A 21478-nucleotide genomic window follows, 5' to 3' on the forward strand; every position below is an offset into this window, starting at 1 on the left:
TTGAAGATGTTAAGACTTTCATAACAAGTGGACAAGATTGGCAAGACTAGAAATGAATACATCAGAGGGACAAAGTTTGAGAGGTAAGGCTGAGATGGTTTGGACATGTGTAAATAAGGGATAGTGGATATACTGGACAATATATTGCTGGTAGAAGAGAAGACCAAAGGGTTTGTGGATGCTGTGAAGCAGGACATGCAGAGAGTTGGTGTGACGGAGGACGACGCTCAAGATAGGGTGAGATGAAGGCAGATCTGCTGTTTCTAACAAATTACAGTGGAGTAAATCAGCAGTGATGTGCTGGAGCTGCACTCTGTTTTGATAAAAACTAACTTAGCACCTCTATGAATGAAAACAGTTTAATTCCCTCTTAAAAGGTGAGATGATGGAGAGCAGTTGATGTTGACCTGCTATAGCATAGTATGGCTTTAATTCTGGAAAAAGAAAAGCTTTGTCACTTTTAATTTGAAAGTCTCAATATACATGATTATGTTTTTTGATTTGGTTTAGAAGACACAGCTGATTGCTTAAAGGTCTCCATCCACCCTGAAGTGAAGCTAACACTGTCTGCCATCAACGAGACCCATGCTGGGATAGGTTTCTGAAAGGCAAGCACAGAAAATGACGCAGTGATTCAATCATTTGGCATTTGATTAGCGTACCTGATGCAATAAGAAAAGTTCATATTAATAGGAAAAGGAAGCTAAATATGCAGATAAGTTTACATAAAAAAGTCAAACTGTGAAAAAAAAGGGTACAATCAGCATAACATGAACTCTGTGTTAGCTTCTTTGTACCATCACCTTTGCCACAAACACTGTTTGTATCTCAAATACACAAACGGTCTCATTGGTGTCCCCCATAACCCACCCTCCAGGACCCTGGGGCCCAATAAGCAGCCATCTGCAGACAACCTCTTCCACCACGCTCTGGCAAACATGGGCGAGTGCGTGCGTGTTTGTGTGTGTGAGAGAGAGAGGCAAAAAGGGGAGGTAGAGACAGTTCAAGGGCACGAGTACTCCATCAAGTTGAGTCCAGGGAATAGCCACCACCTTCCCTGGCCCCTCCCGTGTGTGCACCAGGTGAGCACCGAGACCTGTCCTTGGTGCTCGCCTGAATACACACAGTACGGCGCACTGATTACTTCACACCACACGCGCTCTTCAGTTTGAATTTGACCCTCTGCTGCTTCGCTGCAGCCTCCGTGTGGCAGCCCCAGTCTTCTTGCCCGTGGCCCCAGCTGACTCCCGGCTCTGGCGTGGGTGGTTGGGTGGGGTGGCGTGGGGATTTGGGGGCACTGAAGCTGTCCTCTGGTGCTCTTGCAGCCCTGCCTGCTCATCCATCCTAGCCTGCCAGCCCACAGATCGATAGCTCTGCTCTCTTAATCAGGTCTCTGGTGACTGTGGGCGGACGAGTGCGTGTGTGCGTGTGTTTCTGTGTGTGGACAGGTGGTTGTATCAGCTGGGGGCTGCACTTGTATTTCTTTCTATCTTCAGTCCTCTGACTCTTCACCATGACTGTTTATCTCAACCGTATCGCCTTGGCTTATTCTCCTCGTTGCTTATTGCCCCGGCCGTATCACTTACTTCATGCCCTTTGCTGACTTTATTTTTTGCATATTAATTTCTTTCACCCTCATTTTCACAGCTGTTGTTAGAAATCCAATCACTGTGACAGTCCTGCATCGTATTTTTGTCTTCTTTCCCTGGCTTTACTTACATCTCTTCACACGCTCTCTGCACACTCTGGCGGCACGCCAGGGTTCATCCGAGAAGAGTCTCACAGTCGAGTCGGTCCCGGTACCACTGCAATTTGTCGTAACTCGTGATGAAGACAGAAGAGGTTAGACATTGTAGGAATGGAGATGAGAACCGATGAGAGGTGAGAAGAGCGAGCGGAGCGAGAGGGTTAGTCAGATGGAGTGCGGGGCATCCAGCTGTGGTGTTGTGCCTTGCTAGAGAATCCGCCTTCAGGCTCTCATTGCACCTGCATAGCCACAGCTGCACAGACACAGTGTAACACTCTTTGGGGGGAAAAAAACTTCCAAAACACTTTTTAATTAAAAATTTCCAAAACTTTTTAATTTTCATATGAAAACTGTTATTCCAAGTGCATCAGTGTGTTTACAAAACTAAATCAACCCAACAGTGTTCATCGTCTTTCTCCTGATTTACCACCGCACCGGATTTCATTTTGTTTAGTGCAGGTTTAATTAACCATGATCCTTGATTCTGGTTACACCACTCTACCACAAAAAGCTGTCATTGTGCATTCTCTGATCACACCATTTTCACTAATCAAACATCAGAATATTTCAATAAGAGCACATTTACCAAACGCTGCTTCTGGGTTTGAGCATTTTTTTAGTGGAGCATTTGAAAATCCTGGTCATCACGATCCACGCACACCACAGCTAGCTGTTCCCCTCTCATTAATGCAGATTGAAGAGCGGACCCCTCAGTTTCGCTGGGTGCAAAACACTTCACAAAGTGTTTGAAATTTCATATTTATTTTTTGTTTTCCAAGAGCTGCCACAAACATTTGCAACCGATTCCCTTTTTTTTTTTAGCTCTAAAAAGGTCCTCTACGAACCTTTCATTGTGGGAAAGTAGCATAATTTGAAAGCACACTCACAATGGAAGTGTTTGGTTTTTTTATATGATAAGTACTTCAGTAGAAGACAAAGGGTCTTCTTTTTGATTCCTGAAGACAAGAAGTTCCCTCAAGTTTGAATCAAATCTTTTGGACCTAAGTCATGACCTGGAAAACAGCAAACATGTACAGAAACACTGTTTATACCACACCTTTTTGAAGCTAATATGGCTAATTTTGTGTCACTAACACTGTGTCTCCTTGCAGAGGTTCTGTTCAATACTGCCCTAAACAAATATCAGACTGATGATTTCCACAGTTTTCCAATGTCACAGAAGAGTAAAAAGTGGTAGACAGTAAACATGTTTGCCCAGTGACTGAACGATGGTACTACTTGCTCACTGCAACTACTTGCATTTAGTTAGTTACAGATTGCAATGTGACTCCACAGGCGACCTCCTAATGGGAGGAAACCTGTCTCCCAGCAATCATAGACTGACTACACTCACTCTCAGAGAGATTGGCAAATAATTAATAACAGGGTGAAAACGTATTGCAATCAATCTGCATCAGTTTCCACCAATGGGCACAAACTCTTTGTACTGGGGACTTGAGTCACCTGGTTGCGAGCTGGCTGTATTCTGGTTACATAGTTAAATCACCGTAGCAACAACTACTTTGTGGAGGAATTTCTGTTTCAAACCTGCGAGGTTCTGCTTGGACTGAACGTAAGAAGTTAATGTGAATTTCTGTGATCTGGCTTTCTGTGTTTGAAGACAGCAATGTATTTACCATTTTTCCTGATACATCTGATTTTTGCATTTATTTGCCAACTTGACCCCATTCACTCGCAAACTGTGAAACTGGCTGTCTCCTTTTTATTTGCCATTTTATCAGTCTTGATGCACCAATGTTGTTTTGAAGATGGCAGCTGATCGCAAGTGGTTACATACCTGTTCAAGGTCACGAGGTCACAAGTTCATTGCACACAGTCGCAAAACCTTTGATTATGATGTGCCCTCCGCTGTGTATTACATTTTACATATAAATTATATTTATAGTGTATTTATAGTTGCGAATAAGTTTCCTCAAATGTTAGCTTCCACGATGTTCCATGATGTCTTCATCTACTTTTCTTCCTCCTCTCTGTCTACCTGTGTGCAGAGAAACAGCCGTGTTTCTCTCTGCTGATGTACACCTGCAGTTCTTTATCCAGGCACCTGTATGTTGTCATGCAACTTTTCCAGTCATGAAAAGAATAGTCGCAGGAGGTCCTTCTTGTTGACCTTGCCCATCTGATTCCTCGGCATCTCCTCTACCACCACCAGGCCTGTAGGTATGGTGTAGGGTGCCATGTGCTCCCTGCAATAAACACCACTGTTAATATGGATGCACACACAAATACGCAACAACAACAACAACAAAAAAAGAAAAAAGAAAAAACAGCAAACAACTGCAAAACAAAGGCTAGGCCTGTGGCGGAGTAGTCGAGATAAGGAAACGTCCTTCATACGTTCATACACTCTGCTGTTCTTCTCCCTTAATATCCCCAATTCGCCTTCCAGACACAGACAATCCCCCTTCATACAAAAACAATATAATCACTGCAAGATGAAATAAAAAAATAAAAATAAACAAATAATAAAAAGGGAAAACAGAAGGCTGTGATAATTAAAAGTGTTTTATTTTTTTCCGTTTTGAATGCCTGGTTGTTACGTCAAGTCTTGAAGCCCGGAGCTTTTTTTATTATCTTCTAACCTAGTTTGTTTGTTTGTGCGGACGTGCGCGTGCTTTGGTGTGCAATCCAGTTGTGCGTGTGTGCGAGCATAATGACTGATATGACCGCCATCAAACACTCCTTTCAGCAGATGTCCGCGTGTTTCTGACTGAGTGAGTGAAGTGTGAATATATTCGCATACGTACACGTCTCTGTAACGGGGGCTTGCGTGCTTGTGTCGCCGATTTCTCCAGGGCAATGTGTTCCTGTGTGTCTGCGTGCACGGGTGCGCGCGCACAAGCCTGAGCGTTCGAGGCGGTGTGAGGCAGTGAGGGTGAGACAGAGATTCAGACTGACAGCTGAAGCCAGGGCACTGAAGAGTGAGCATCCATCTACTTGTTTATGTCTCATTTTATCTCTTTCTCGCTCTCCCCTACACCCAGGCCTCAGCAGAGGGCTGTGTGCTGGAACTGTCTGTCTCCTGGGAGGACCCCTGGCTGCAAACACTGTGTGTGTGTGTGTGTGTGTGTGTGTGTGTGTGTGTGTGTGTGTTAACCTGAGTCACAGGCAGTAGTTGTAATCTACCATACTGGACCAGCAGGCGATAGCAGTGGGATCTAACATCCATACACCATATGGAGCTCACAGCAGTACACACACTCACACACACACTGCGCTCTACAAGAATTCAGTGATGTAAATAAATGACACTGGTGGGTTGTAGAAAGTGTGGAGGACAAAAACAGATGGTTGGAAAGTGAAGAAAAGGGTGTAAAAGAGAGTGAGAGCAGATTTTTTATGAAAACAGACTGGAGGAGTTAAAAAAAAAGACTGTTTGTGTCACTGCAATGTGGAGGGTGAATGTCACCAGTAACCGTCTCTAGCAGACAAAATAAACTCAGCTGACATTTAGGAAGCGAGGTGAAAAAAAACAAACTGTTAGGTAGCAGGACAAAGTCCTCTGTAATAATCATTTGTTTGCTTCCCCCACATCTTCTTCTTCTTTTTCATCTCCCTCATTAGTCCATCTATGGCCTTTCTTTCTCTCACATCCTTTGCTATTGATCTGGGGACTTGAAGGCCAGTCACTGGGGATGTGTGTGCTGCTCAGAGACCCACACAGTCTGAATTAGGTGCCTCCATTTGGTCCACTAAACTACATAAAATTGAACTAGTAGTTTAGCTTTCAGTTCTAAAGGCTTACAAGTCAAGACATAACGAAAAAAAATCCAGCCCTTTCCAGGTCCTGAAATTAGGCAATGACAATGTCAGATGAAGAACAAAACATGACATATTACACCATGTCATTATTTATTTAGCAAAAACAAAGTGCAATAACCTGAAGCAATGGTTTTCTGTATGAATTTATCAGCCTCTCACATTATTGTGGGAGAACTCATAGCCCTCATCTTTACAATGCTGCTTCAGTTTATTGAGGTCAGTGAGCGTTCATTCATGCACAGCTCTCTTAAGTTCCCACCCCAGTATTTAAACCAGGGCGAAGCATAGACGTTGGACCATTGCAATGCTTTCTTTGATCTTTTCAGTCATTCTGTTGCAGATTTGCTGCTGAGCCCGGATCCCTGTCCTGTTGCATGACTCAGGATGGGCCAAGCTGTCAGACAGATGGCCTCACATTTGACTCTAGCAGACTTTCATGGTTGACTCAGTGCCATACTTGTTGAGTTTGCTCCTAATTGTACTGTCATGAACGTTAACATTTAACATGCTAACCGTTCTTCTTTTTTTAGTTTAGGAGTGATTCAAGCAGCTCAATTCTTTTCTCTATTTAAATGAAGGATTTTTTACCTTTACTGCCACACAAATGCATAACACTGACTACCTCAGCTGAGAAGGCCTGATTAGGAGGATTTTATTGCTACAATGTTACTTTTTGTTTTATATTTTATATATTTTTTATTTGAACTATTTCTTCAAAGCAGCTTTATAAAACTAGATTTATTCAGTGGGTAGTTTTATTTTAGATCAATTACTTCTAGTATGAAGTAATAGGTTAATTGCAAAGCTATGCCTTCAAAGTAGTTTCCCCAGCACTGAGCAGAACTGACAAAGAGCTGTGAAGATTGTCCTTTTAAATCAGCTTAAGAAGACTTAACAAAAACATGGTCCTGTAATAATAATGGGATACGATGCTCTTTTTGGAGTTTGTTTTTGTGGATTCAGGATGATGGATTAGTTGTAAGTTATTCAGGTCACAATCTCCACTGGTGGTATGAGCTTGGAGTCCCCCTGGGCTGCAAAGCACTTTTAAAGGTGGCAGGTGGTCCAGTGGCTAGTGGTGTTACATCTCTGTTTTTTCAAAAGCAACACTTTGCTTAAAGAAAAATCAAAGCTTTGCTGTTTAAAGTCCAACACCAGTTGAAACACCAGTTTAAAGCAATAAATCCATGTTTTTTCTCATATGACTGGGGTTCTCTCTGTAATACTGCAGTGTCTTTGTGTTACAATATCATTCACAATGCAAAGTCCCTGTTTTAATAAAGTCTGCTTCCACTTGGACGTGTTTATCTGGTGAACAGAGTCCATTCCTGCAAAAGCAGAGCCACCTTAAACTTTTCTGACAGTTCACATATTTGCCTGAAAGAAAATACAGCATGCATTTTCACGCAGTGTGGATGTTAATATCAGCATAGCCTGATAGAATAGTACAGGTTCATGCAAAAATGTGGAAAATATCCCTATATTTAGCCTGTCAACAGCAATGTATTTGCTGGATATCAAAATAAAAGCAGGTATACACACAGTGACGTTCACCCTGTGACAGCTGAGATAGGCTCCAGTCCCCCCCCCCGTGACCTGAATTGAATAAGTGGGTAAGAGAGTGGATGGATTTTATGCACATAATGCTTACTTTTGTCTGCCTAACATGTTTGATTTGGCCGACTTTTTAAACCGGATGCCTTCTTGACTCAAGCTCAAAGGTGTCAGTATCTCCTCACCGGAGCTTGCTCACTTGCTAGGTGAATAAACCACAACACCAGTTGGTATGTGCATAATAAGAGACAAAATTAATTAGAAAGCTCCAAAAACAGTGCACAAAGCAAAGGTTATTCAGCTGAAAGTCACAGTACCTTGCCCAGGTCTTCAATTCTGGCAAAGTCATGCTCTTGCCCCTCTTCAGCTGCACTACAGCAGTGACTTTTTGACCCCACGTGGCATCTGGGGCTCCAATCACAGCAACATCTACAAGGTTAAATATGACAAAAAATCAGACAAGCTGCAGGTAAAATTCAGCTACTCCTTTATTTTTGTCTTTCTCTACAGCAAAAGGACACCAAACTCATTTTTGATGAGTTACCTTCAGCACATAACTGCTGGATATTAACAGTGATCAAATGGTTGAGGTGCTGGTTCAGGGCTTTAATTACATGTGTCTTACAGCGGTGACATTACTTCATTCCACTTACCCGTGATGTCTGGATGAGCCAGAAGGTGACGCTCCACATCGAGTGCGCTGATCTTGTAGCCACCACTCTTGATGATGTCGACACTGGTGCGACCCATGATCCAATATACGCCGTCTTTATACACAGCGGTGTCTCCTAGAATACAGACAGGCCCATACAAGAAAGACAATGTGATGTAAGGGGGAAACAGGGAAAAATACAGTCATAATTTTCTGGAACACCATTTTTATAACAAGAAGTTATTAAGCCCAATTACAATATATATACCTAAAAACAAGGCTGATAATGAACTCAATTAAAAAAATTAAGTAATATTTTTTTATAGCTAAGAATAGGGAATGTAGGGTATGTAAACTTGTATCTGTGTGTAAGAGAGCGTGTGTGTTTGAGACACAAAGTCAGATAACAGTGGATGGATGAGTGTTTAAGTTGCCCCATCCTCCAAACATACATCCTCCACAGACCCACGCACACTCATGCATAAGTTTCTGGGGGACAGGTGTGGGGGAAGGCGAGTACAGTATGTGGGATGAGGGGCGCAGCTGCGCTCGTGTATGACGAGCTGGGGAAATGGGTCAGTATGGATCAGTGGGGAGAGATTAGGGAGAGAAAAATGGACGGAGGAGGGAAGGAGAGGAAGCCTGAAAATAAGGATCAGGAATATATTCTTTAGCAGAATTACATTGGGGCTGTCCACAGCTGAAACAGAGAGTGGACGCAAGTGTGTGAGACACTGTGATGAAGTGATGCATAGCAGTTAAGTTTGGATGAATAGGTTAAAAGGTCAGCGAAGGTCAGGGACTGTTCAAATATGCAAAGTGAACCTTTACGTCTTAAAGCCAGCTGTGATGTTAGAAAATCTGACTCTTTTTCACACATTTACTATGACAACTTTTCACATCTTCCAGTTATCATCATGCTCAGCTGGGTTTTTTCTCTATCCAGGAAGTTGGTAGGTGGAGTTGGGAAGCTTGTTTGCATGAACCAGCAAGATCTGGGCTGAGCAGAGAGCAAAGTGCATACAGGACTGCCATCTGGGTTATTTCTCTCTCTCCTTGGGCTCCTGGCCTCTTTTCCTCGTCTGTCTTTGGTTTGCTCTTCCAAACCAAAGACACAAAGACCCATGTATACACTCAGCCCTCCATTAAACACACTACTGGCTGACGTGACTACTTGAATATCTCATAATTTCAAAACTGCCCCTGTGGAGTTTCTAAGCAAACAGAAACTCTGGGAATTTTCTACTTTCTGCCAAGAAACAGTCCTCTCAGTAAATGCTCTGTAAAAATGCTACACTCTTGATTTTATTCGTATTTTTTCTATTAGCATATTCATTAGTGTGTTTTAGAGGTGCTTATAAACAGATTTAGCACTTTGTCCTGAGGATGTCATGAGCTCAGATTTTCACTACATAATTATTATGACCAAAAGAATTCTCTATAAGGACATTATTATGATGGCCATAGAAATCTTTAATTTACTTTTCATGTGTTTAGTGTCCTAGTCACACTTGGCTGGGAACACCTTGGCAACTACCAGGGTTGGTATGGAAAAAACTATAGTTTCCATCTGGTTGGCAAGTGGTTGCTGGCAGTTGTTGTGAAACCAATTTCAAACGCCTCAGTCACACAGGGCTTGGTCAGCGAACCCTCCAACATCCACAGGTTGTTAGGGAAGAATCTACAGGTACATTTGATCACAAAGAGGTAATACAGCCATGCCTTGAAAACCTGCATGTGATTGCTTTTTTGCATATACTACAATATACCCGCTACACATGTGTCTTTCCGGTGTACTCTGCACCCGAGACTTAGGAAAAACACAACTTGGACACCAGTCATTCAGTCTCCACAGCATCTGTGTACACAGCTTGCAAGTTAGTATAAACCTATCCTTAAGATGCCACACAAATTACATATGATGTTACTGCACATGATATCACACGTTAGCCTTTCCTTTTGTTCCTGTTAAAGTAACTGGTTGCTGGCTGGAGCTTCATATTGATTAAAATTGTGTCAGCAGTTTAACTCTCAGTAAAAAAGTGCACAAAGCAAAATCCTTAAAGGCATGGTTGGACGTTTATTCCCCAAAATGCTGAACAATTCTGAGGGACATAGTTGCACTTGTAAGCTTTACACAGCACCCCTCAGCATTGCAAAAAACCTCAGTGTTGCTCAGTTAAGAACATTTAAGGTAAAGCTGTGCGTGTTTGCAGACTGTAGCTGAAAAATATGGAGTCAATAAAAGAAAGCAACTGCACCTGCCTCACCTGGAATCAGCAGCATTGTAGGAGAGGGATTACATTTTGATGGTGGTCTGTTTTTACTGCCATCTTCCACCTGTCCTCTATTCCATCATTTAGTCTGTACTGCTAACCCCATATCCCTCCATCCGTCTTACCTATACGTCCATGTTTTCAGCTTCTCCAGCTCCAGTGCCACACAAACACAAACAAACTATGTTTTCTTACGTTTTCAATTCTATTTTTATGCTTCATTTTTTTTCCAACTACCTCTCAAACATCTCTCATCACATCTTCTGTTTCCTTCTCTCCACCTCTCTTCCTGTCTCCTCTTCCCCCCTCTTGCCTCTCCACCTCAGCATCAATAGAGGGCCCATCTGTTCCCATACATCATGCACTTCATTTCAGTTTATTAGCTGGGATAAATCATAAATATTTCATTATACATCACGGGCGGCTGTCGCCTGCACACCGACAATTTATCACCGCTGCCCTCTCTGCCGGCTTGCCACGGCGGCTATAAGCTTTCCAGTCTATTAAACAAGATTGATACAGTGTGTAAATTTAGATATTGGGAATTTCTTCACAGACCACTGCTCCGCACTGATAGGCCAGGGTAACAGGAGGGAGGAAAGGGAGGATGGAGGGAGAGGGGGAGAAAGTAGAGAGGCGAGCAGAGGAGCTGGTTTGGTGTTAACACCACTATCAGGGTAGTTACAGTTCCCCCTCTTTAAGATGAGGGGCAAAAGAAGAAGAAAAAAATGATTTGGTTTCAGCCATGTAGCTCTCTCATCTTATGCAAACAGATATGGAGAAATGAGCAGTTTACGTGCACACTGATAAACTGTTTGTGTATCCTGCGTGGGCGTGTGTGTGCGCGCAAATTGAAACAGATAAAAACATACAATAAAATCAGTACATCTAGCTGTAGCGTCAAGGAAGAAAAGCTGCATTAACGAAGCAAACGCTGACAAAAGGGTTTGAAAAGGAACGCTCAGACAACATAGTTGAATTGAGTTTGAAGTACTTATACAGGACTCTTTGACCTTGTCTCTTTGAGGGGAAGGAAGTAACGAGGGATAGAACAACATGTTTGGAGAGACGCACAAGTGGGAATAGCGATTGGAGAACACAGACTGATAAAAGAGGAAAGAAGGGCGGGAGCGGGATTGTTGGGAACTGTGTTACTAGGACGTACATTTACACACACAAATATACACACATGCGTACTGTATGTACTCACACACAACACATGCGTACGCACACACACGCACACAATCACTACTTCAGGCATCAGAGACTCTCCGCCATTATGTGTTATGGCGTCTGAGGCAGATATGGCCGAATGGCTTTCCTAATTAAAACGATAAGAAGCCTAATTGCACTGGGCTTTCATCTCATTCTGAGGCATTAAAGAAAGTGAAGGCACACAGTGTGAAAAAAAGAAATAAAAATAGATCAAGAATTTAACTGAGGATGGAGGGTCAGAGGAAACTTCCACAGTGTCTTTCAGAAAACCAGGAAAATGACATTAGAGGGGTTCGCAGAAGCAGAAAAGAAAACATCAAATTATTTCAAACCAATAACAAGAAAAACAGCATCGTGAGGAGAGGTGAGCTACGAGCAGCTGCAATATTTCCAACTATTTAACCAAGATTACAGTAAAGCAGAAATTGCCTTTGGAAGGTGACTCATTTATTTTAACAAAAATGAATCGCTTTCACTCTTGCTGTGATATTTTTGCAGAATAAAAAATAAGCTTTTGTCGGTGATATCCTTGACGCAGGAAAACCAAACATATTATACTGAACAAACTGTAGGAAAAAAAGTGGAGAAATGAAGGGAAACTGTATAGTTAAAACAAAAGCTGGTGTATGTTTTTGATGGTATGATACAGTTGACAGAGCTGATATACACTGTATGGACAGGCTGGGGTTGGTCGGGGCCCCTTAGTTCAGTCACACAGGCCTGCAGTTGCTAGGGAAAAATGTGTAATCTGAGATTGGCTGGCAAGTGTTTCCTGGAGACTGCTCGCTGTTCCCAGGTGATTGGCTGCAAAGTGGGTATTACACCAAAAACAGAGAAAGTTTTTGTCTTCAGAGTAAAAGTTGTGCCTCACCACTACAACCAACACATGCCAAAAGCTGCAACTTTCACTTTGAAGGCAAGCATTCTCACACTTTTCAGACTCTCACTACCACGCACGATGTGGTAATGAAACTGAGACCAGTTGGTATCTTCCATGCAAACTGCAGGTGATCATGTGCTACCGAACAAAGCAGTTTCAAAGCACAGTTTCACTAATAAACCGCAGTAATCAGAGATTCACTGACATCTGTTTAGACCTTTATGAATGATCTCACAGAGCTGCCACTTACAAACCTGTTAGGGAATTCACATTTTTCTGTTGTGGTCGCCAACAGGTCTTACCTGACGCCTTACCACGATATTCGAAACAATTCTGTGTATCTAACGTCATGAGAACAGTTTACCCTTCTCTGTCTCAGTATGACTGTTGGTGTGTTCCTAAAAAAGCTGGAAGTTGGAATTTCTGAGTTCTCAGTCAGAGCTGAAATCTGGAATTCCCCTTCGACTCGGATTTCCCACCAGGAAAGTCGGAAAAGACCCAGCAACCCCGAGTTAACAATCCAAGATGGCGGCACTGAACAGCCATAAAACTATAAAACTGCTCATCTGCACTGCCAGCGTTGTGTATTTATGACTGCCTAAATAAGCAATAAACAGCGCACTGACCAGCCTCCATCCATAATGTGCTGCAGCAGTTTTTAAATTAAAAGTATAAAAAGAAACAAGTATTATGATCCTATTTTTATATAGGATTATATAATCCTACTTTTACTTCTTTTTTCTGGAACATGCTAAATTGGGAGTGGTGTCACTCCCGAGTTATTTGGAATTTGGAACACAGTGTGTGCCCCAGTGCACAAAGCAAAATCCTTAAAGGCATGGTTGGATGAGTGTGGTGGTGAAGATGAACTTTACTGCCCCACACAGACTCTTGTGCAACTGCACCGAACATCTTTGGAAGGGGCTAGAATGGCGAATGCAAGCCAGGCCATCGTGAAAATTTCAAAAAAATCCAGCAGGATGGTGTCCCAGAATTGCGAAGCTGTTACAGATCGAAGAGGAGGAGGGGGGTCACATCCAAATTTGCCTATGAATGTAGATTGGGATGCCATAAAAGCTGCTGTAGGTGGCTAAATATTTTTTGTATGTTGTTATAGTTCAAGAAAGACAAAGGGCACATTCACGAGGACATGTAGTTATGTTTCACTAAAAATGAAGTTAATGCAGTTTACTCAGCCTGGAGCTTAAATTTTGGTCCAGGAAGGACAGGAAAGGCCCTCCTGCACAGGGTTGTTGTCTCAACCCATCGAACAAACTGTTTGCCTCTCTTGCAGAGTACCCACTCAACAAACACTCAGTGATGACAGGGAAGCAGAAAAGGGGCTCCACACTCATCTTCCTTACATCAGGAAATGTGACAAGATTCAACAGTCTCTTCTATTTTTAAAACTTGTCCTAAATTATTATTAATCCCCCTCATCGATGCTGCCTGTGCCTTAAAAATGATGCACTTGTATTACGCCCATTTTTTCCACACAACAATCCAGAACGACACAAAGACACACAGACAAAGTCTAGACGTGTTACTTTTCTAAGACAAAAAACGTGCAAAAGAAAAGGTCAGAGTGTGACATATGACAAAGGCCAACACTGCAGAAACAGTTCAGTCTGCTGCCACTAGCTTCACTGCGAGAGGTGCCGGGGAATGAAAGAATGAAAGAGAGAGACAACTAAAATTTCACAAAAACAGTTTCTGTAGAGGTGACAGAAGTCATCTCTTAGCTTGCCAGCACCTTCTAGCACCATAAGAGATTTCTGCTGCTACGGGAACACACAGAAATAAGTGTTTGCAATTCAGTGTGGTTTGAGTGCGACCTTGATCTAAGTACCATGCACTTGTGTTTGTGTGCATGCCCCACTCAACCCTGGAGATGTGGCTGGCATTTCACTTCCTGTAAAGTGTACACTTTCAGTGATAAGATGAAAATGTGTTCACATTCACATTTGAGCCCATTCTGGCTTGTAGTTTATGCTTTAAAAAAAGTATAAAAACACAACAACAACAGAACGTGAACCTTGGGAAGGGTATGGGATAAATAAATAAATCTTATAGACATTCACACTCTCAAACAGCCTGAGCTTCTGGCTGATAGGGGCTTACTTGTAAACATAATACTGACTTCAACATTAAAAACTTTAGTCATGTTAAATATGAACATCCAAGTCATAAATGGATGGACACGGTCAGCAGCGATACTCAGGCACACTGTGGCATTTAAATGACGCTCAAATGCCGAGCCTATCATCTGAATGTCAAAGCAGACAGACTCATCAGAAAAAGGAAAATCTTTTCCAGTCTTCTGTTGTCCAATTATTGGTTTCTTTGTGCAAATTGTACTCTTAGTTTCCTGTTTTTCTGCTGCTCTGTTTTAAGGTTCAGAGGTGCTCTTCTTCATACCTTGGCAGCAACAACTCGTTATTTGAGTTATGGTTTTGTTCCTATCAGCTTGAAGAAATCTTGGCAGTAATTCCAGATTTAAGCAAAATATAGAAGTGAACCGTTGGGATAGTTAATGCTGTAAGTGATATGAACTCAGATTCAAGTCTGATGTTTAAGGTGATAAGAATACTTACATTTCACCTCGATGTCCTCATGGCTGAAAATTCCACATGCTGTAGAGGTGACGTCTTTAGCTGCCCTCTCTTTGACCTTCTATCTTCACTATTTACAGCCACCAATAGCCACTAGACAGGCTGCTCTGTAGGTGTTACACCTAATTAATTTTAATTGAGTGCCTTCAATCTACAGCATAGTCCCATCCTCTGTATATCTTCTGAATACACCAATGTAGGTGGATGCAAACTTAAAAAACAAAACAAAACAAAAAACAGATATAAAATTTCAAAAAAAGACTCCAAAACTCAGAAGTGTTTTTCCTTCTGACATTTTTTTGTAGAGCTGTTATTTGACAGACATAGAGTGTTTATACATGCCTCTACATGAGCATCGCTGAAGTGCTGAACATGAGCCTGACGAGGAGACGCTTCTCCTCTGCGGGAAGGTACAAGTGGAGTCAGGGTCTTTCAACCCATTCAGCACAACCTAAACTCTCACACTGCGGGTCAAAACTAAGCGCCCTCCATCACCGTGGAGAGGAGAGCCTTATCTGCACAAGATGAGACAGGTCTAAATGTGTCATGCCTCTTCAGAGAGTGACTGTAAACACTTAGCATATATGAATATTAATGTTCCACATTAAAGCCCCAATGCCTAGATGGAAGTCTTAATGAGGATAAATAACAGACAGCCAAGCACCGAAATCTCAGCTCTGACATTATTTATCATCCTTAACTTTTGTCACAGCTCCTTTTTTAGTAATTAATATCATACAAGAAAGCACTTTGCACTTGGATGAGTGATCTAATTTGTTTAATATAATGCAATTAAAAGAGCTTGAATTGCTTTATGTTAATGTTACTGATTATATTCCTGGCTGGACTGCCTTTCTCAAAGAAGATAACAGGCTGAAGCTGAGGATTGATGTCTGTCTCAGATCTGCCACGTTCATCAAGGAAATTTAACCGCTGTTTACAAGCATCCACACTCCACAGAGTCACACAAATCTAGTCTCATTCAAGACACAGTTTTGCCTTTGCCACTTTGGATTCATACCAACTCTTGCCTTTTTGCCTTTCCCTGGAACAGACAGGTGAACGAGGTAAGAAAAAGAATCAGGAGGGAACTTTAAAAATATTTTATGCATCTTCAGTTTACCAAAAACCCCAGAAAAAAACCCATCCTGTACACGATATGGTGTTTATTTACCTGCAACTAGTATTAATAAAACAATGGCCAACATGCGTCGACGTCTCAGCTGTAAAGCTGCACGGATGGCTGTTTGATCGAAGTGCTGCGGGGAGCGGGGCGTTGGATGAATCCCGTAGGGAGCACTGACATTGGAGTTAGGAGGACACGATGTAACTTGGGGTGAAATATGACATTGGGAACACAGAGAGGGATGGAGGCATGGAAGAGGAGAGAACAGCTGGAAGCAAAAGACCAATGCACAAATGACTAGTGAAGGCTCTGCAGGATATGAGCCACACTCCTGTTTGTCTGTCTGCTGAAAATTTCCCCCGCAGATCTAAAGCTCACCTTTAAAGCTGAGGTTACATCTCTCTTGGTTGCACACAAGCACACACAAGCACACACAAACACACACGCACACCCATACTCAATCAAATGTGTCCTAACACTCATGTTTGGTGAAATGAGATTCTGAAAAACGAAGCCCTGCATCATAATACAAATATGGTAGATGCCAAAAAAAACCCAACCAAGTCCAAATTCATATTTTAACCACATTTGCAGCTTTTAAAAGAGCCATTTACCTCACATTAAAACCATACTTCAAGCAATTTCGCATTAATGTTGCCAAATGAAAGACCAGACATCATGAAAGGATTGAGAGGCAGTAACACAACAGGACCATCATGAAAGACAGCCTCTCTCAAACCCTCCCCCCCGATGTTTCTGCAGTTATTCTTCAGCTGCTAATTTTGAGGTGGAAAATCTTTGCTGCAAAAAGTGGAACCTGCTGATGGCAGACTTGGAAAATCTCCAAGTAATCCAGTCTTGTGAACAAAAACAGCTTTGATAAACTGAATGTTTCAGCTCCTCAGAAATCACAGTGAAATAAACAAAGACGTGCTGGACTGAATGATCAGCTTGCTATATGGTGGGTCAAAGTCACTAAAACATATCAATAACAGAATAGACTGATTTATTCATTCAACCATTCATCTCTTCATGCCTGTCTTTAAGGGGGACACCAAGGTGTTCCCAAGCCAGCTGAGAGATACAATCTTTGCAGCATGTCCTGGGACTGCCCCGGGATTTCTTCCCAGCAGGATATGCCTGAAATACCTCACCTACAAAGCATCCTAGTCAGATACCTGAGACACCTTAATTGTCTCCTTTCCTTTTGTGGAGGCGCTACACTGAGTCCCTCCCGCATGACAAAGCTCCTGACCCAATCTATAAGGGAGAGCCCAGACACCTTTTAGATTAAATTCCTTTCCACCGTTTGTATCTGCGGTCTTGTTCTTTTGGTCACTACTCAGAGCTCGTATCCAGATCACCGCAGCAGGCTGGTACATCACCCATGTTACTACAGATGCCACACCAATCTGTCAGTTAAATTCTTGCTTCGTGGATGTCTCACTTGTCAACAAGACCCTATGACGCTCTTCCACTGAGGCATCAACTCATCCCCAACCCCGAGTGGGCATGCCACACTTTTCCAGTGTGTCAGCCAAGACAGCCCCACAGCATCCAGAGCCTGAAGAAACCTAAATCTCATCCAGCCCAGGGGCTCAGTCAACAGGTTATTTTTTTTTAATTTGATGTTTTTATTTTACTACTTGGGTTAGATATGGCAGCTGACTAGTTTGCGTGTTTGTTTTCTGTCACAATGTTTAAAACGATTCATACAAAAATCTGTTTTTGTATCTCTGAAAAGCTGCTGGGAGCTCATGAAAGTTGCCCTAATAAACACCTTTCACACAGTTATGTAATTAAATAATTTAACCTCTCTGGGGCTAATAGTCAGATTCCAGGCTCAGTTTTATCCCAACTGCTCTCTGCAGCACAGCCAAACTTCTTATTAGTGAAATAAAAAATTCAAAAACAGCTAATGCTTAAGCTTCTCTTTCTTCCCATGAGTTCTGACTAATTTATGCATTCATAAATTACTCTTGGAGGAGTTCTGGGTTTTGTTTGTTGGCATCAACTAACGACTAACGAGCAAATCTGAAGCAACGCCTTCAGTCTCTCTTCTCACTGCTTCCATTGCCTTGCTGTATCTATATGTGTACAATAAATGGAACAACAAACGCTCTTACAGGCTTACTGGGTCAAGATGAGCTTTCTTTTTAGCTCTGGACAGCAGACAGACTGTATTGTAGAGCACAAAAGGAGGGCTAAAAAAAAGTGAGAAGGGATCAATGTGCTCAGAGATGTTTGTGAAGATGAGTGGAAAGAGAGAACGCTTAGGTGACAGCTTCCCTATCGAGCTGTCAATCACGCTACACAGCACCTGTTAACTCTGGAGAAGACACCTTTGGCCAGCTGAGAACCTATTGATCTAAACTCCCACTCGTTCTCTGCTTCTCAGATTTCACATTTCTTTTCCCATCTCTCTTTGCTTTTGTCAGTCTCCCCTGTTAGCATTGTTTTTGCAAAGTTCAAACAGAATTTTTTTAAAGACATTTTCTCCTCTTGCACAAAGCAATTGTGGCTAATCTAAAAAGTGCATTTTTTCATTATGAATATTGAGGGCTGGTGTGCATATTTTTCCTAACAGTCTTCCTAATGAGATACATTTAATCTAAAAATAATGAACCCAACAAAACACTGTACATTAACTCTATTGCCTTTCGACCTACACGACGTCTAATGCAAAGTTATTATCATTTTCTATTTTCTTATTCATTTTTATTACATTTTCAGTTCAGGTTCAGTTAGCTGCCAGAGTGGATTTTCGTTTTTGTTTGAAAAATATTGAATTTTTTACAAGTTTTTATTAGTTTAGGCATGAAGGCTTTCACACACCGGACGTGTAAAAGTAGCGTGCACATTTCATTTGCAAGAAAATTTCACAGGATGAAATAAAACATCTGGATTTCTGTTCCTGTTTTTGTCTGCAGCAGATTATTCAGATCGCGTCTTCTAAAATTTGCCATTTGCAATCCACTTTAAAAGTTTGTACATCCACGTTTTTACAGCCCAACTCCATAAAGAAAATCTTGGTAAGAAATTTCGGTTAGCAGCCACCTTTTCCCCCAACCAGGCAGTTAAATCCCAGAGCATATAGAAAAAGTGAGATACAGAAGACCGCAAGAGATCAGCCCACTGTTAGCAAGCGAAAGATGGAGCGTGAGATTGAAACTGTGAAAGAAAAAAGTTGCTGTGTGAAACGTGGAGCAGGTGTAAGAGTAAAAAAGGAGACAGTGTGAGAAATTAGTTAAGAAGCTGGGAAGGAAGATGAAGTGCACAAGGTCTTCATCAAATTTTTGGACTTTGTCTTTCCCCCTTCTCCCTGCCTGCATGTGTATGACCTCATACCTGCTCAGTAAACCCACATCTTGGATATAGTTTTACTTACTAAAAATTCATATTTCAAAGTTTTCTATTATTGATATTTCAAATGTTCCAAAAGAAAACAAATAAACACAAGACAGAGTAACACTAATATAAGTTTATGTTTTTATGTCACTTTGGTGTGTTAAATAAATTCCTCAGTACTAAAGAGAAGAACAGAAAAGAAGCAATCATTTCGATGTAAACAGACAAAATGTTACTGTCCAACATTTTAAATGCACATCTCTTAATGACTGATGAGGGGATTCATATCGATTCAATAAATATTCACCTAAGTCGAGCAGGCACCAGGATAAAATGGCAAGCCTGTTTCAATCTAAAGCTCATAATAAACCTACCAGTATTTAATTCCCAGTAATAAACACAAATCTATAATGTTTTAATTGTTTGACTTGTTTTAATATTGCAGATTTCAATCAGCTCTGGAACCACAAAATGCTTCAAAGGCATTTGTCATGCATGCAGGAGGGCTGCCAAATAGGGCTGGGCCATATCGTACCGTTCACGGTAATACTGGTATAATGTTGGGCAACGATAAGAAAATGAAATATCGCGATAGAATATGGGTAAAACGCACATGCGCAGTGCCTTTGTTTTCATACGCACATGGCGAAAAAGCATGACAGTGACGGAGAATGAGAAGGGCGAAAGCGGATCTTTGAATGAAACGGATGAACCAGAATTGGTTTGTAAAAATGCTGCAACTTCAGTGGTGTGGAACTGGTTTAGCTTTCGTCCGTCAGATACACAACAAAGCACTATTTTTGGTAGCGCATGCTAGCGGGCCGTCGTTATTACCGTGTTTTCTGGAAAATACGGCACACTTAAAATCAATCCTTTGATTTTTCTGAAACCGACAGTGCCCCTTATAATCCCGTGTGCCTTATGTATGAATTCTGGTTGTGTTTACTGACCTCGAAACGATTTTATGTGGTACACGGCGCTCGAAAATCTGTCAAATTTTTTAGTACGACTTTGCTAAGCTACGAAGCCGCACCGCTCGATGGATTGTCGGAGCATTACGACTACTGTAGGCAGGAGCCTCGCGGAGTGATACGTACTGTGCTTCAACATAATATTACTGTATTGTGTGTGTGTATAACCTCTTTTTAAGTTTTGTGGATGTTATACATGGTTATACTGAGGATATGTCAGCCAGTTTCCACTGGAAATGCCTTTTGGTTAAACTGTCAGCAAGGAATTTGCATTTGTGCTGTTAAATTTTTATATAACTTTAATGCAGATAAAAAACAGCTGCTCGTTTAAGTGAAAATAGGTTGATTTTTTTTTTTTTTGCATTAATAAAGTTGTGGAGTTTTAAAGTATTTTGTCTAGTCTCAATTATATCGTCAGTTATATCGTTATTGCAAATTTTCAAATGCATATCATGATAAATATTTTGGTCATATTGCCCTGCTCTACTGCCTAAGACCTGTGAACACACTGATTGGTAAAATCTGGATTTTTTTTTTTAAAATGTACTTGAGTTTATTCTCGAGCTGAGTTAAAACACAAAGAAAGCAAAACAATGTGAATTTCCGACACAGTTGCTCCTGTTTGAATCATCGATTCACCGGAGAATTGAAGAAAATCTGAATTTGAAATTTGAAGGAAAAAAAGCTGCATGTGTGTTGAAACTGGCATCAGCGAACACAGGCAGGGCAGGTAAGGTGTTTGATAGCTTCCAACAGAGTAGTCCACAGTGTGTGTGTGGCTTGAGGGACTGGTCTGTGGGGAGCTGATTGCACAGGCTCTCATTATGTGGCCAGTGGCTGTAATGGAGTGTGACAGCAACGTGCTGTGCTCTGGATCTCTGTCCTTCCAGCCTGCAAAGCCAATTAAACACACTCTGCCTTGCCCTGCTTCGTTCTCCATCACTCACTCCTTCCTTGCTGTTCCCCACTCCCGCCTCCACCACCATCGGCAGCTCCCGATCGCTACCTTCTTGGTCCCCAGAGTCAGCTTTGCAGCTGACTCTTTCTAACCCCCTCCAACACATCTCCAAGCTCAATACTTCAAGCTCCTTCCCAAATCTTTTGCTTCCTCCTCTTATTTCCTGTGGTCTACATGACAATTCAAAGCTCTGATTGCTTCTGCCCTTCTTCCTGCACTCCTCAGCCCCCCCCCTCAAAACTAACCGAATGCCTGCCTCTCCCGCTGGTAAAGTATGGGTCTGTTTGGGGGGGGGGCACAAGGGGAGAAGTGCTGGGCTAGAGAGAGGAACATCCTCTGATGACAGCTTCCCTCTA

General features: G+C 41.9%; 1 protein-coding gene across 3 annotated transcripts in view; it reads right to left on the bottom strand.

Moving 5' to 3' along the window:
• Positions 1-1842: 1842 nt before the first annotated feature.
• Positions 1843-21478, bottom strand: part of acsf3 (acyl-CoA synthetase family member 3) — a 36349-nt gene continuing 16713 nt past the window's right edge. For all 3 annotated transcript variants that reach the window (XM_085455654.1, XM_085455645.1, XM_085455660.1), the window contains exons 8-10: positions 7738-7872; positions 7402-7513; positions 1843-3954 (exon numbers count right to left, since the gene is read on the bottom strand). In XM_085455654.1, the coding sequence (XP_085311780.1) occupies positions 3840-3954; positions 7402-7513; positions 7738-7872 (362 nt within the window). In that variant the 3' untranslated portion in view covers positions 1843-3839. The remainder of the gene's footprint in view (positions 3955-7401; positions 7514-7737; positions 7873-21478) is intronic.

Source organism: Copadichromis virginalis, linkage group LG1 (genome assembly GCF_057382275.1).
Source record: "Copadichromis virginalis isolate Kocher_CV1m ecotype Utaka linkage group LG1, C_Virginalis_male_GT1.1, whole genome shotgun sequence".
NCBI lineage: Eukaryota > Metazoa > Chordata > Actinopteri > Cichliformes > Cichlidae > Copadichromis > Copadichromis virginalis.